The following is a 13,818-nucleotide window of genomic DNA, read 5'->3' as shown; positions in this document are numbered from 1 at the left end:
CTAGATAAAAAATATAGAGAAAAAATATTAAGCGAGTCCATTTTGCAAAACTCAGGTATTCCACATCTAGATCTTCTCTCTCTTAAATTTATTCAACTGTCAATGAAGCTTCTAATTTAAAAAAATGCATTTTCTTCAACTACTTCACAGGCTTTCTGCAAAGTGCATGCATAAAGATGTATTATTGATGATCTATAAAGCAGCTCTCTTTGCCTCACAAGTGCTTTGATATCTTATCCAGGATAAGGTAACTGTGACTGGTGTTATTTTTTGCCATTCATCTCATTTCAGTCTAGCCAGAGATAAAAATATTCAATGATTTTAATTGGATCTTGGCATTTCCTCCTGGTCAGCATTCTTTGATGGGTATTTGATTTTTGTGGTGTTAATTGAAACTTTTCTTATTTGCATGAAGAAGGTGAGCCAAAAGTCAGAAATTTGCTTTTCAACATTTTCTGCAGCTGTCAAAAATCTGAATGCCCTGGAATTCAGGCCCTGAAGATTGAAAGTGACACATGGGCTGCTTCTGTGCTGACCAGTTCAGTTGTACAGAGTTATGACTATGCTTTGAGATACTTAAAACAGAATGCTTTTTCATTCTCAACAAGCCCTTTCACATCCTGTTCCAGACCATTTCCAGTAGGTAATTTGAATGCAACTTCCTGATTTTGGAAGCAAAATGACTTCAGAAGAGTGGAGTTGGCCAGCCTGTTCCACTTTTTCTTAGTGATGGCTAAAATTCTCTGGGGTTGTTCGATTTATCCATCAAGACATAGTAATTATCATCCTCATGCAGGTGAAATATGAAAGTCCATGTATTCTGGTTGAAGTAAATAAGGGTTTTAGCTGACTCTGCTGAGAGCAGAAGGATGGACAGGTGATCTGTGTCTCCTGCTAACTGAAATGTCCTTTGATCATAAGGTTCAGTTATACAGGAAAAAATTTTGGTTGGATTCAACAGAATTATGGAATTTTCCTAAAGGAATTCAAATGCTTTTTGATGCTGACATGACAGGAGAGTAGATGAAGTGAGGTAAGTGATCTTTTCAGAGTGACTGGGAACTGTGTCATGCCTGTGAAGGAGATATCCATTATTTTAAAAAAGCTAGGTAACAGGATACACTAAGCTACTGAACACTTTGAATGGTACAGTGCAGGCAATGTGATTTGTGGGATATAACATTTTGTAGATGAACTTTACACAAGTTGAATTTGCAATTTAATGTAGATATTTTCCCAAGGAGCCAATTTAAAATAGTACCAGGATGACTTTACCTTGGATTTAGAACTGTAATCTAATATAGGCAGAAACTATTAATTGGAGAAGCTTCATATTGTCAGACCTATCACTAATATAGCTGACTTGCTCTGAGTTCAGACAGAAACTGTAGCTACATGGGCAGAGTTAATAGTGCTGCAATCCTCTTTCTTATGTCAATCTGCTCTGAGAAGCAGGAAAATAATACAGTACAAGGGACCACCCACAATATGATTAGAAGTTTGCTTTTTGATTTGAAAAGTATGTTATAAAAATCTATATAATCATATATGTATGCATATACATATATATGTATATACACACTGTCCTATGCCATTTTTCCAATTTGGCCTTGACTGTGTTTCATGGTGCATTCAAAGAGGTCACAGAAGTACATTAATTCATTCATCTCAGCCTGATTTAGTACATAACATCATCCAACAGCAAAAATAGGAAAAAAAAATCTATTCTGGTGTTCTCTCCATTCAGAGTCAGTGGCTGAAACAGACATGTGGAGGTGACAATATGATCAAGTCTCAGTGAGAAACCTATATTCAATCTTAGAACTGTCTAAAAAGTGCTGGCTGAATTTGTGAATATGTCACAATATCCCTTTCCAGCACCACCCGGCAATGAAGTTAAGCCTTAGTTTTTGGGTTTGTGAATACATGCTCTCTTCTGTGAATCAGAGCTCATTGCATCATAGGAAGAGCCTTGTAGATCACAAGAGAAATAATCTGTGGAAGGAATCCAGAACTGGATGAATGATATTAATATATGATTACATTCTTAAATAATTTATAAATAATGGAATATGAAAACAATTCCTGCCTTTTTTACTGCCTGAGTAACTTCTTTAACAAGAATGGATCACTTCATGATTTTTGTTAATACTCAACAGATGATAATAAAAGCAGTTTTTTCATGTTAAAGCAGGAAACCTGCCAGGGCAGTCAGTCTTCTAAAATAGTTGAGGGTTTTTTGGTTGTGGGTTTTGTTTGTGTTTTTTTAGTTTTCCTTTTTTTTCCCTCTCTCATAAATTTGCCTTAATATTAGTACTTAATTACAGACTTTTAATGAAGACAAGCTGTTATCTAATTTCTGCAGTTTAGCCTTTTTTGCATGCTGGGACCATTTATTCTGTCATAATAGTCACTCTTTCAGATGATTTTAGTGGGAAATGAAACAACAAATGAAACAACTCAGGACTTCTTCATTTACCAAACAAATATACCAGCACAAATGTTTGTTTGAATTTCCACTGTTATATGTATTGTGCCATTTCCATCATTACAGTATGAAAGTGAGTCCTTGAGGAGCTGAGTCTCACGCAATCTCCCTTCCACTCTACTCCCAGTCACAGAGGTTTTAGGAATAAGGACATTTGAGAAGGCGGTGTTATCCCTGACAAAAACTTAGCTTGGGTGATAATTGTTAAAATGAATTATCATGAAATGATAATTGTTAAAATGAATTATCATCTTGTGGCTAAACATTCCACTGGAATCCCATTTCCATCAACAGTCAGTACAGACAGGCATTGATAAATAAAATTAGACACAATGGGACAATAAAATTAAACACAATGAGAGTTATTGCTGCATGTGAAAAGATGTGAAAACCAGTTGAAAAAAAACTCCTTGTGAAGAGTTTGTCCTTTTTATTTTAATTCACATTTCCAGATGCAGATAAACAGAATTTACAGGTCTTTGGGTATTGCAGCACAGTTGGAGTAAGTATTTTTTCTCATGCCCAAATGTGGTGAAGCAAAACTGCCCTACTTTGGAGTAAATATCAGATTCTATGGAAATTTCCTGTGGTTAAAAGTTGCCCATCGATTGTTCTCAAGAGTTAAGGGAGCAAAGAACAAGAAGACAGATTTGAACAACAATAATAATGCTGCTTTTATGGGATTTTTAACAAAACATGGTGATGCAAAAAAAGAACCCACAACACATTACAGAGAAAATAATGATCTTGAATTATTCTGTTGAGTTCTAAACAGTTCTTTTCATCTGCAAAAGGAGTAGTGGAGCTGCAAGACTCAAGCTTAAAATCAATTTGTAGAGTCTTAATTAACAATAAATTAACAATTTAGCTGTATGGGTACGAGCTGTGTGAAAACACTCAGAAGTCCCTTGTGAGCCAGTCTGTCCATGTAGATGTATTTTTCATGTTGTGTAATGAAAGGATCTGACATTCTTCTTCATTCCCTTTGACCACGGAGACTTCAAGGACAATAGAAGGAGTATTCAGCAATGGTATCCTGAAATAACGGGGTTTTTTGGGCGCTGCCTCACCAGAAGGGTTGTACTGGCTGGTACAACATTACCAATGTCAATGGAGAGAAATGTTTGTCTGTATAACTTCAATGCAGCTCTCCAATCTGAATGATGGTTTTGCATATCTTAGGTCATCTCCCTATTATTTTAGATTTAGAAATATTTATTTTATGAAATCTTCTGATGATGATAAAAATTTTTCTAATCATCAAAATGTCATTTCCGTCACATTTTAAATATGGTAAAATTCTGTGGGGACCAATGTGATAAAAAACTCATGTTCATAAAGAGGATTTTTTTTAATCTTAACTGCGAGATATATATCTACTTCTTTAATTTTAATTAATAGATTGTAGATAACTCCAAATTCTCTCAGAAATGGGGGCAGAAGTATTTCTAATATTCCATGGCAGGATTGGTCATCCCTGTGAACTGTGTGAACACACATTAAGATAAGCAACACAGGGCTCCTATACTCTGAACAGAAAAGCCTGGGGGAAGAACCATCCTCATTGCATAGACAGAAAATCAGATACTGGGATTATCAAATAAATTGGGGGTAATCTGAACTGAATTAGTCTGTGATGGATGACCCAGGTTCTGATGGACTTTGGTGTCACAGCTCCAACTGATTGTAGCTGTCATTTAAGACACTAAAAATAGAGCAATATTTCTACTGGATTGCTGCCTTCAAGACCCTGTTCATTGAAGGGCACAGGATGTTACAGACTTCCACTTGTGTAAGGAGATGGAGAGAAATTTGCTGTCTTAGAAGAAAAAGAGCTTACAATGGGTTGTCTTCAGGTGGTCTTACCAAGGAAATGCAAAGATTTGATGTGTGTATCCAAAAATTTTAACAATGCTGGTAGATTTTTTTTTAATCTCTGTGTTCTCTAATTCATGTTTCACTTTCACTGTGGGGATTCCAGAAGCAAAGTATTTATTACTTTATTCAACATTTAGCCTGTGATAATTGAATCCAGCCTTCTTAGATATCAGTGTTGCATAATCATTATTCAGTTACATTTTCCATTAATTAATTTTAGTCAAATTCTTTCTCTAATAAGAGCTCAGTAATGCAGCTGCAGTGTGCATTAACTGTCTGATGTATGTCATGAGAGAGACCCAGATAAAAGGTGCAAAGTGGTCTGGACAAGAAGCAGACAAAGAGTCTGGACAGCAAAATATCCAGGGAAAGGGGAGAATGCTCACGTTAGGCAACACTATTTTAGGGAAGACAACAACAGAAAAGTATTTGAATATGATAAGCACAGTAATTTTTTATTGATATGTTGTATCAGTAAAAACCCATACGTTTCAAAAAGATGAACAAAACCTCTCTTGGAGTACTAGATGTCAGTCAATGTCATGGTAACTCATTGGACAAGCTTTACCCACAGGCTGCTGAAACATGATTATTATTAATTGTAATTGCATCAAAATACAATAATCTACAGCAAGATAATTATATTTACATGATGGGAACACAATCCTTCATTAAAATACTTCCAGTGCTTGTGAATTTAAGCAAGAACCTAATTTAGCAGGTAAAATTTGTTCATCTGGAAAATCTCAGTTCATATGAGTTTGTCTATGAGCTAGTTTCCAAGCTAAAGGATCGCCAAAGCAGTCCATTTTGTGTTTATATTGTGGTTTAATTTTATTAAAGGGATGATAGGAAGCAATTCAGACTCCTCCTCTTCAGTCTCCTCTTGAAATTGACAACACTACAAAGTGAGAACTGCCAAGAACTGTGAAGCTCTCAGCTGCACACACAGCTGTTGTGTTACATCTCTGAAGTAGCACAGGTTAATAAAATAATTTTAGTAACTGTTCCCATGCATTACATGGATCAAAAAAGTCCTGTCCTTTTTGCAGTGATAATGCTGAGATTTTTGAACCAACAGAATAATTACTTGTCTAATGACAGCATTCTCAGGTAAGAAGTTCAGAACACTGCCAGAAACAATGAATCAGGGGGAGAAAAAGGCATTACCTGATAGTCTTGATCATGCTGAGCCCCATTTCAACACAGCAGTGTGCATGGTCCTGGCGAGGTTCTGGGAGCCCCGACACGCAGTAGTAACAATCCCCCAGGATCTTTATTCTGAGACAATGATGTTCCTACACAAAATGTATCAGAGAAAGAAAATATTTGTATATTTTTCATCATTTTAAGGTGAAAGTAAAAAGTGGTTGAAAAATTACTGTTAAAAAAACCCAAAACAACCCCCCCACCTCGTTTCTGGATGTTTCCTGCTTGTCATTAGTATAATTGTGATTTATATCACTTTTGAAATAAAGTACCTTTACATTTGCAGAAATAAAAGCTATAGTGATTTTTCTTTTATGCTAATCAGAGACGTTCTTGCTGATGGGGAGAAAGGTTTTATCAGAGCTAGGTGGAACATAGGCCAAGGATTCAGAAATGCCAGCTGAGATAATGAATAACCCAATTTAAACTATGTTCCTCCAGGGCATGTTTTCCTGTCCATTTTTTACACTGGAAATAAATTAAAAATCTCTTTCCTCCCACTGAAATCCCTTCCCACCTACAGTTTCTGCAGTCACACTCAAATATTCCCAACAGCTATAGGAACTGATCAAGTATCTGCATGGCAGGGATCTCAAAGAAGCTGTCCTGCATCAAGCTCATGCTAGGAAAAATGAGGTTTGGCATCCTTTACCCTAAGAGCAAATAGTGAATTTAATTTCTAAAATACATATTAACAGTATCATTACATACTGAAACAGAATATAATTGTGTGATTTGACCATTATTTTAGAAGATCCTTTTCTAGTGAGCAGAAATACCTGAGCTGCTGAAATTTTGCAGTTCCCAGACCAGCATGTGATTCCATGATTACCTGTAAATTTGCCCAATGTATTCTGCTGGTTGGGCCCTCACAGGAGGCAATCAATGCACAGGAACAGAGAACATTACAAGTTGTGGCAAGGAAATGTTTTTATGATGGAGAGTCATTGAAATATTGAGTGTAGTATTAATAATCAATCAGTAAAGGCTGCAGTAACAGAAATTTAAAAACAAAAAATTTAAGTAAGATCTAGGAGCAAGTGTGAATGCTGCTTCTCCCAGGAATCAAGTATCGGTTCCCTTCAAAGTTTACCTTAGGAAGAATGAAGGTTTGCAGTCAACCTCAGACAAGCCTTGCACAATCCTGGGGTGACACACGGAATCTACACTCTTTTACCCAAAGCTTTTTGACAAGTCAGCTGAAGCCTTAAGCATGCCAGCAAGGGTAAAATCTGCTCTGGGCATGTGGCCAAAGTAAGCTGATTCACCCTAAAATCTCCTTAAACCATCAGTAGGAACTGACAGTGTTTGAAGCTTTGGTTGTTTCCAGCTAAAACCAGTGCTTGCCTTGGATAGCAATGCCTTGCTATCCAAATTTCACACAAAATTCCAGACTGAACTCGGGCTTCTAAAATGTCAAAATTCATATGTAACTCTCCTCTTCCCTCCTTCTTTTCAGCCCCTCTGCAGATCCACACAAGAACACTGGGAATTTTTCATATTGCTTCAAATGAAATTGTACATCCTAAACCCCTCCAAAAAACCTTTTTTTTTTTAAACTGCTCCCCCTCAATGGAAAGAATTAGAGATCTGATGTTGCCACGTTTTCCACCTGTTTTTTTAACTATAGAGTGAAACTATGAAGCATAAAAGTTAATTAAGAAGTAGGTAGGACTCAATGGCATAAATCAGTGTATGTCAAACAGTAAGTGGGCTTCCTTAAGCTTCTCTTTGTGTTCCTTGTTTAGATAAAATGCAAAGAGAAGAAGATATAAACCACAGACTCTAGAGTTCTTGGGTTTTTCTAAAGGTCCCATTCAATTGATTCTTACTATAAGTGATGTCTGCTTTTACATCTACAAGGTAAAAGGATGGTGTATAATGTCATATTGGTTTGACTGAGGCGGAATAAATCAAAAGGCAGCACTTCATTCAGAGCCACTGCAAATACTTTACAAATAATAACCTCATAGTAGAATAGAGGGGGAAAAAGGAAAACCAGTCAATGTTTAGGACAGAAAGACTGGAATAAAAGAAAGAAGAAATATATATCTCAACTATTAATATACTTTAATTTTCAATTACACTTTTAAATTAAGAATTTATTATACCTATCTGACGATATGGGAAACTCCTATTAAGTGAGAATTTATTTCAGCACAGTTAAAGACCATAGTCTTCAATAGGATAAGACTGTTGTTTGATTCTTAATGCCTCACTACAACTGGCTGAAGTGCTGGTTTCAGTAAATTCAGATGAGACTTGTATCACCTTCCTGCATATCTGAAATTCAGAATAAAGCAAACTTCAGAGGGATGTGCATTTTGTAAGAACAAGAATCTTAACACATGGCAAGATCTGCTAATGAGGATCTGATATATGCAAATATGAGTGCATGTGTTTGACACAGGAAATCCATTCAACTCCTCATGAATGTTTTCTTTTCCTTGTCATGTGGTGTCACCTTACTCATTTGCCAAAGCTCAGGAAGTTATCTGTGGAGTGCAATATCCAAGCGGAGATGATTGTGTCAGGTGTCTCTATGCCAGCTAGCAGTGGAACCCAAGGAGAGCCAGGCAAGGCAGTTGGGGAAGCCTGGGGACAAATTCAGCTCACAGCTAAAGCTGTTGGCTGGGCTTCAGTTCAGCTGTCTGTACCTAAACTCACCATGCATCTGTAAGACCCTGGGTATGTGAAACACCCACATGACGCTGTTGAGCCAGGGACGGGCAAAATGACTTGTACGATTTTGGAAGGCAAATGAGTGTTTATTCAAAAGCACTTCTCTCTTTTATTAAGAACATTGTGAACATTAATTCCATTGGTCCTAAAGTAAAAACATTTCACCTGATTGGTGCACTGGGCTTAGGTCAGTGTGGTAGAACATATCTATAAACAATATGAATGGAGAGCAAGATAACAGATTGTTTACATTCCTCTGGACTTTTTCCCAGGCTTAGGCTGGCGGAAATCTTTCTCTTTTTCTCTGTGACTGAAGTGAGAATATCCACACCCACACAGGACTAACAAATATGACATAAGATTTATGTCCTGTGGAACATTACAAGGGTCGGGCAAGGTGTCTCTACTGGCACAAGAAACCAGAGGGAGCTTTTAAATGATTCCTTGTCTTCCTGTTTTTTTTCTTGTTAATCAAATTATTATGACTGCTAAATGTGATCTGTGTTACAGCCTGACTACATTGCTTTTTCATTTTTTATTCTTCCCTAATTATTCCCATCATACTAATTTCAAAAGTAAACTATGGGCTTTTAATCACTGGAAATATATCATCTAGAGGAAGATAATTCAACGACTTTCAAGAAGGACAGGAGGCTAATGGTATCTGCCTTTGGCAGAGGTGAACTGCCTGGTCTCCTGAGATTCCCTCAAATGACTTGGTAGCTTAATCACATCTACAGTTTAGACTCAAAGCTTTGTCAGACTGGTTGTACAAGAGCATTAAGGTTAGATTCATGGATAATGTGGGCAGCCATGCTCTAGTTTTAAATCAGAGACTGAGTTTTTTCAGGGCCTGCCCACATTTCAGTGGTATAAAATGATATTAGTATCAATCAAGATTTTCCTCACACTGTAAAGCTCAAGCCCACTTCCTAAAATTATCTCACTGCAATGATATCTAAGAGTGGCAAGTTGATATTAAATGAAAATGAATGAAAAGTCTAAATATGTATGAAGAAACTGTAAAATGAGTAAATTATTTAAATAAGAGAAAATTGTCATACAGGAACTTTGATACAGGAAATATTTTACACAATAGTGTTAAATTCTTACACCATTCTGAGGTTATTATAATCTCATCTTTAATTTATTCTATTCCTCTTCTCTTTCTCATATGCAATTCTAGAAGTTGTCCTTGGGCATGTAAATGGCAGCTAATATTATACAGACATTTACATCAGTATCCATCAGTCTCACACCCCTTCCAATATTCACTCATTAATAGCATTTATTGAAGGGATCCATTAAAATCTCAGCATGTCACAAATAGGGGCTCTTTTCTCCCCTCATTTGCAGCTTTTCATTTGCTGCAAGTGGAAGATTAAGGGGCCAGATTCTGCCAAGATCAATTTAAATCAGAATTTTTTGCTGAGGATATTGAACAGACTCAAACACCCAACTATTTTAATAATAATTCTAGATTAATTCAGCCACAATGGATAAGAACCTTTTTCCAATTCACCCAAATCCAGAGAAAAAGAAAATATGCGGATTTTTCATAATTACCTCATATGTGGGGAATGATTTGTTTGAGCTTATTAAATATACCCCTAGTGTCTGGAAAGGAAGCAAAGCAAATTGGCATAAGGTGGAGCTGCAGAAATGACTTGCTCAAATATCAAGTTACTGAAAGACACAGTCAGAGATTTCATTAATATTTCTTGTTTCCTTGGGCTAAATTTCTGACAAGGGAAAAAAAGTGATTTTGTTTTATAAGCTATGCCACTTTTTCAATTCTGCCAGTGCTGAATTAATCATTTTACCTAGTTTTGAAGGCAACCCCATAGGACAGTGAACAGAACACAGAAAATTCTAAAATTTTTGCAAGTTTTATAATTTCAAGTTCATAGTTTAGAATTATGGGGATGAAAAATTACTGCAACTGAACTACAGAACAAAGAGAAGTCATACACCAAAGTCTTCTTTTAAAAGGCAGCCAGAATAGAAGGAGAAAGGACTTGGCCTTTGTGTACAATAGCTCAGTTCCTGAAACATGTGCTAAAGGCAGAGGAAACCTGGATAAACCTCATTTCTCAGCATGAATGGGGGCTAGGCCAAAGTTCTTAATCAGCAGTCTGTTATAGGGGGGTTGGTGAGAGAGCTCAATCCAAATTCTTTCTATTGCAGCTCTGTCACTTTGGAAAAGAGAACTGGGACCTTGAGAGAGCCAGATGGAGAGGGGTTCTCATGCCTGGCCTTGTAGGTAAAAAAGAGGACCAGATATGATACACAGTTACAAAGATTTTTTCGAATTTTTATACACATAAAGGGAAAAATATGACAGCCTTTCATTTGCCTGAATTAGGGAATATATAAGTATGGCCCTATATTAAACACTTTCTACATATTTTAACATACTGTGCAAGAAATGGTTTTTTTTTTTTTCTTTAGAATAACCTATAATGGAGTGGTTAGAATTTCTCTGTGCTGCCAGAAAAAAATAGGTTTGAGGTCTCTCATGCTGCAGAAGGAATTGAGGTACATTGGTGAATGAGCTTTATAATTTATTATATTGACAGCTTTGTTCCTTGACATATTGTAGAAGAAAACTGCTGTGACTGTTGTGTCTGGTGAGCAATTTGCCTTGGCAGCTCGTGTTAATTAGAAGACTATGCTTTAAGTGATTTCGGGGACAGAAATCCACTTGAGAAAGATTCAAGATATTTCTTTCTAGCTAAGGCAGGAACAATTCTGCATGGAAATTCTGCCCCTTAGGAGTTTCTAGAACTTAATTGCTTCAGGTACGTGGGACACTGCTCGACAACATTGGAACATGAGCCAGGGTGTGCCCAGGTGGCCAAGAAAGAGGTTGTAGCCAGGTCAGGGTCAGTCTCTTCTCCCAAGTAATGAGACAGGACAAGAAAAAATGGCCTCCACTTGCACCAGCGTAGATTTGGATTGGATATTAGGTAAAATTTCTTCATCTAAAGGGTTGCCAAGCATTGGAACAGGCTGCTCTGGAAAGAGGTTGAGTTGTCAGCCCTGAAGACATTTAAAAGACACGTGGATGTGCTGCTTAGGGACATGGTTTGGTAGTGGCCCTGGAAGTGTTAGGTAAACAGCTAATCTTAGAGGTCTTTTCCAACCTTAATTATTCTGTGATTCTATTAAGGATGAGTTGGAGAATTCCCAAGAATATGCTTGCAAAGACTAATTTAATTCAAATCCCAATTTAGTCACCAAGTGGAGCTTCTTTTTGGGGGAGGTTGAATTTGAGTAACTCTTAGTTTATAAATCACTGGAAAATTTGAAACAAATTTTATTTTTTCTGTCATTTTCATCTGACTTTTTTTCATAAAAAACCTATATACTATCACTTCTAAAAGTGTTTTGTGGGCTGGGGTTTATATGACTGCTTAGAGCTTTATATAGGCTCTTTTCCATCTGAAAAACTGTAAATGTAGGGAGAAAGTGGTAAACAAGGTTGTTTATTCATTAGGCTGAGCCCATTAATTATTGACACTGGTTGGGAGGAAAACATCTCAGAATTAAGCACTGCAAAAAGAGCATTCACTCCATCCCTTTACTATAAATTCATACAATGTCTTTATAATGAGATAAATATTATATATTCATACTTGTAATCCAGAAACTCCACTTATTGCTACAGCACCCCAAACATATACACATGAAAAAAATTCACACCTGGCATATATGTTTAAACAAGGCCTTTTAGGAAGTCTCTGGAATCCTGTGGGATACATGTTTGAAGAAGATTTCACCATGGAAAAAAGCACTGCCAGCTCAGAGCTGAAATGTGGCCTGGGACAGTAAAGCACTGCAGAGGAAGTGTCTTTATCAAGGAACAGAAAAGCCCCCAAAACCCTCCAATCTTCCCTTCCTGATACCAACAGGTGAAGGTATTTTACTGGGGCTATGGGGTGACGTGTTCTTGTGGAGCCTGGCAGTCAGGTTAGTTTCCACCCCTGGAAACAGCAGTCACAAGATTGGTAATAACACTGTTGGAGGAATTTTTGACAGCTTGTCTGCAGCACCACAGGAGACAATTTAACCAAGGTTACAGAAAAAGATTGCCTCCTTAGAAAAAAAATAAACAAAACGCCCATCAGTCCTTTAATAAGTTTCTTTTCCTCTTTGTTGTATCTGAAACTGAATCTACAAAGACTGTAGATTAATTCAGAAATATGATAATTTAAATCATGGTATTGGCTGACATCTAGCACTTCAGAGAAGGCAGAGGAAAAACAAACATCAAAAATAACTATTACTTCACCAAGGCAGGACTTTTTTTAGGCTTAAGTATCTTGCTGAATGTCATCTCATTTCCCTTCTCTTCTCAAAATTTCTGCCTAAGGAAAGTATTAATATTAATTGAGTTTCTGTTTAGGCCTTTCAGTAGATGAAGTATCTATAAGGGAATGTTTCCTTCAGTTCTGTTTTATGCCAACTTATTTTTCTTCTTTTGTAAATGTCACTTTTCTCTTTAATAACTATAAATCTTTTACAAATATCACAGAGTGATTAGAAATGGGAAGTAGCTGTAAAAAACATATTATTACATTTTTTTCTTGGAAGAAATATTGAACTGAGTTCTAATTTTTGTTCAGAGTATTCTGTGATAATGATACAGATACTATGGATTTTTTTGTTATTAATGATATGCATCAATATATGCTATAAACTTGATGTAATTTAGGGAAGATTAAAAAAACAATCAGCGATTTCTCATTAGTTCTGTATTGCTTAATAAAGCTTGATAAGAGAAAAAAGAAACTTAATTACATTTTTCAGTATGCTGTGAAAATGTCTTCTTTAATATTATATGATTTGTATAAGATGTTCAAGCAGATCCAACAATCCCTTACATAAGATTATAATTTAATACTTTTATTTAGAAGTAAATAAGGATTTATACATTTTTTCCCTTAAAAACTAAAGAAACTGCCTCAAGCTTTCTGCAACTGACCTCTTTCCTCTGATGGTAATTCTTAGCAAACTCCAAGAGTCTGAGAAACAGTGACTATTCTAAAGGGTTATGATAATGCTAGTTAAACTGATTAAGAACCAGTTAAGTGATAGATCTGAAATCTAGATGTGATTGTGTAATCCTCCTTAGTGGAAGATCCTTCTAGGGAGGCCTTGAAAGGACCACTTCCCAAAAGTCCTGTGAAGGATTTACAGGCAAGTAGAAAACTATTGCTAATGACATTTGCAAAAGTAATAAGACCAGTAAAATAAACAATTACCATGCAGACATGGTGGTCACAATGTGGCAGCAAGACCAGAAAACCCAAAAATAATATTTTTCAGTACAATAGTGTTATCACTGTAAGTTCAGAAACATGGTATTTGGGCAGTGATCAAGGAAAGAGAGGTTAGGAGGAATTGTGACGATCTGCCTGCTTCACGCTCATGGAGGTTAGCCCACGAACAATGTTTTCAGTACTTTTTAAAAGGGATTATCAACAACAGGAGGTGTTCCAGAAAAGTAGTCCCGAAAACTATTTGAATGAATAAATCTTACAGAGTAAAACCCTTGC

The 13,818-nt window shown here is 36.4% G+C and overlaps 1 protein-coding gene across 2 annotated transcripts in view; it reads right to left on the bottom strand.

The window, feature by feature from the left end:
• The window catches only part of ADCY8 (adenylate cyclase 8), a 118,315-nt gene that overhangs the window by 50,867 nt on the left and 53,630 nt on the right, over window positions 1–13,818 (bottom strand). For both annotated transcript variants that reach the window (XM_068180999.1, XM_068181009.1), the window contains exon 5: window positions 5,537–5,664. In XM_068180999.1, the coding sequence (XP_068037100.1) occupies window positions 5,537–5,664 (128 nt within the window). The remainder of the gene's footprint in view (window positions 1–5,536; window positions 5,665–13,818) is intronic.

This window comes from Anomalospiza imberbis, chromosome 1 (assembly GCF_031753505.1).
Source record: "Anomalospiza imberbis isolate Cuckoo-Finch-1a 21T00152 chromosome 1, ASM3175350v1, whole genome shotgun sequence".
Classification (NCBI taxonomy): Eukaryota; Metazoa; Chordata; class Aves; order Passeriformes; family Viduidae; genus Anomalospiza; species Anomalospiza imberbis.
Note: the sequence above shows the minus strand (reverse complement) of the source record. Positions and strands in the feature narration are given on the sequence as shown.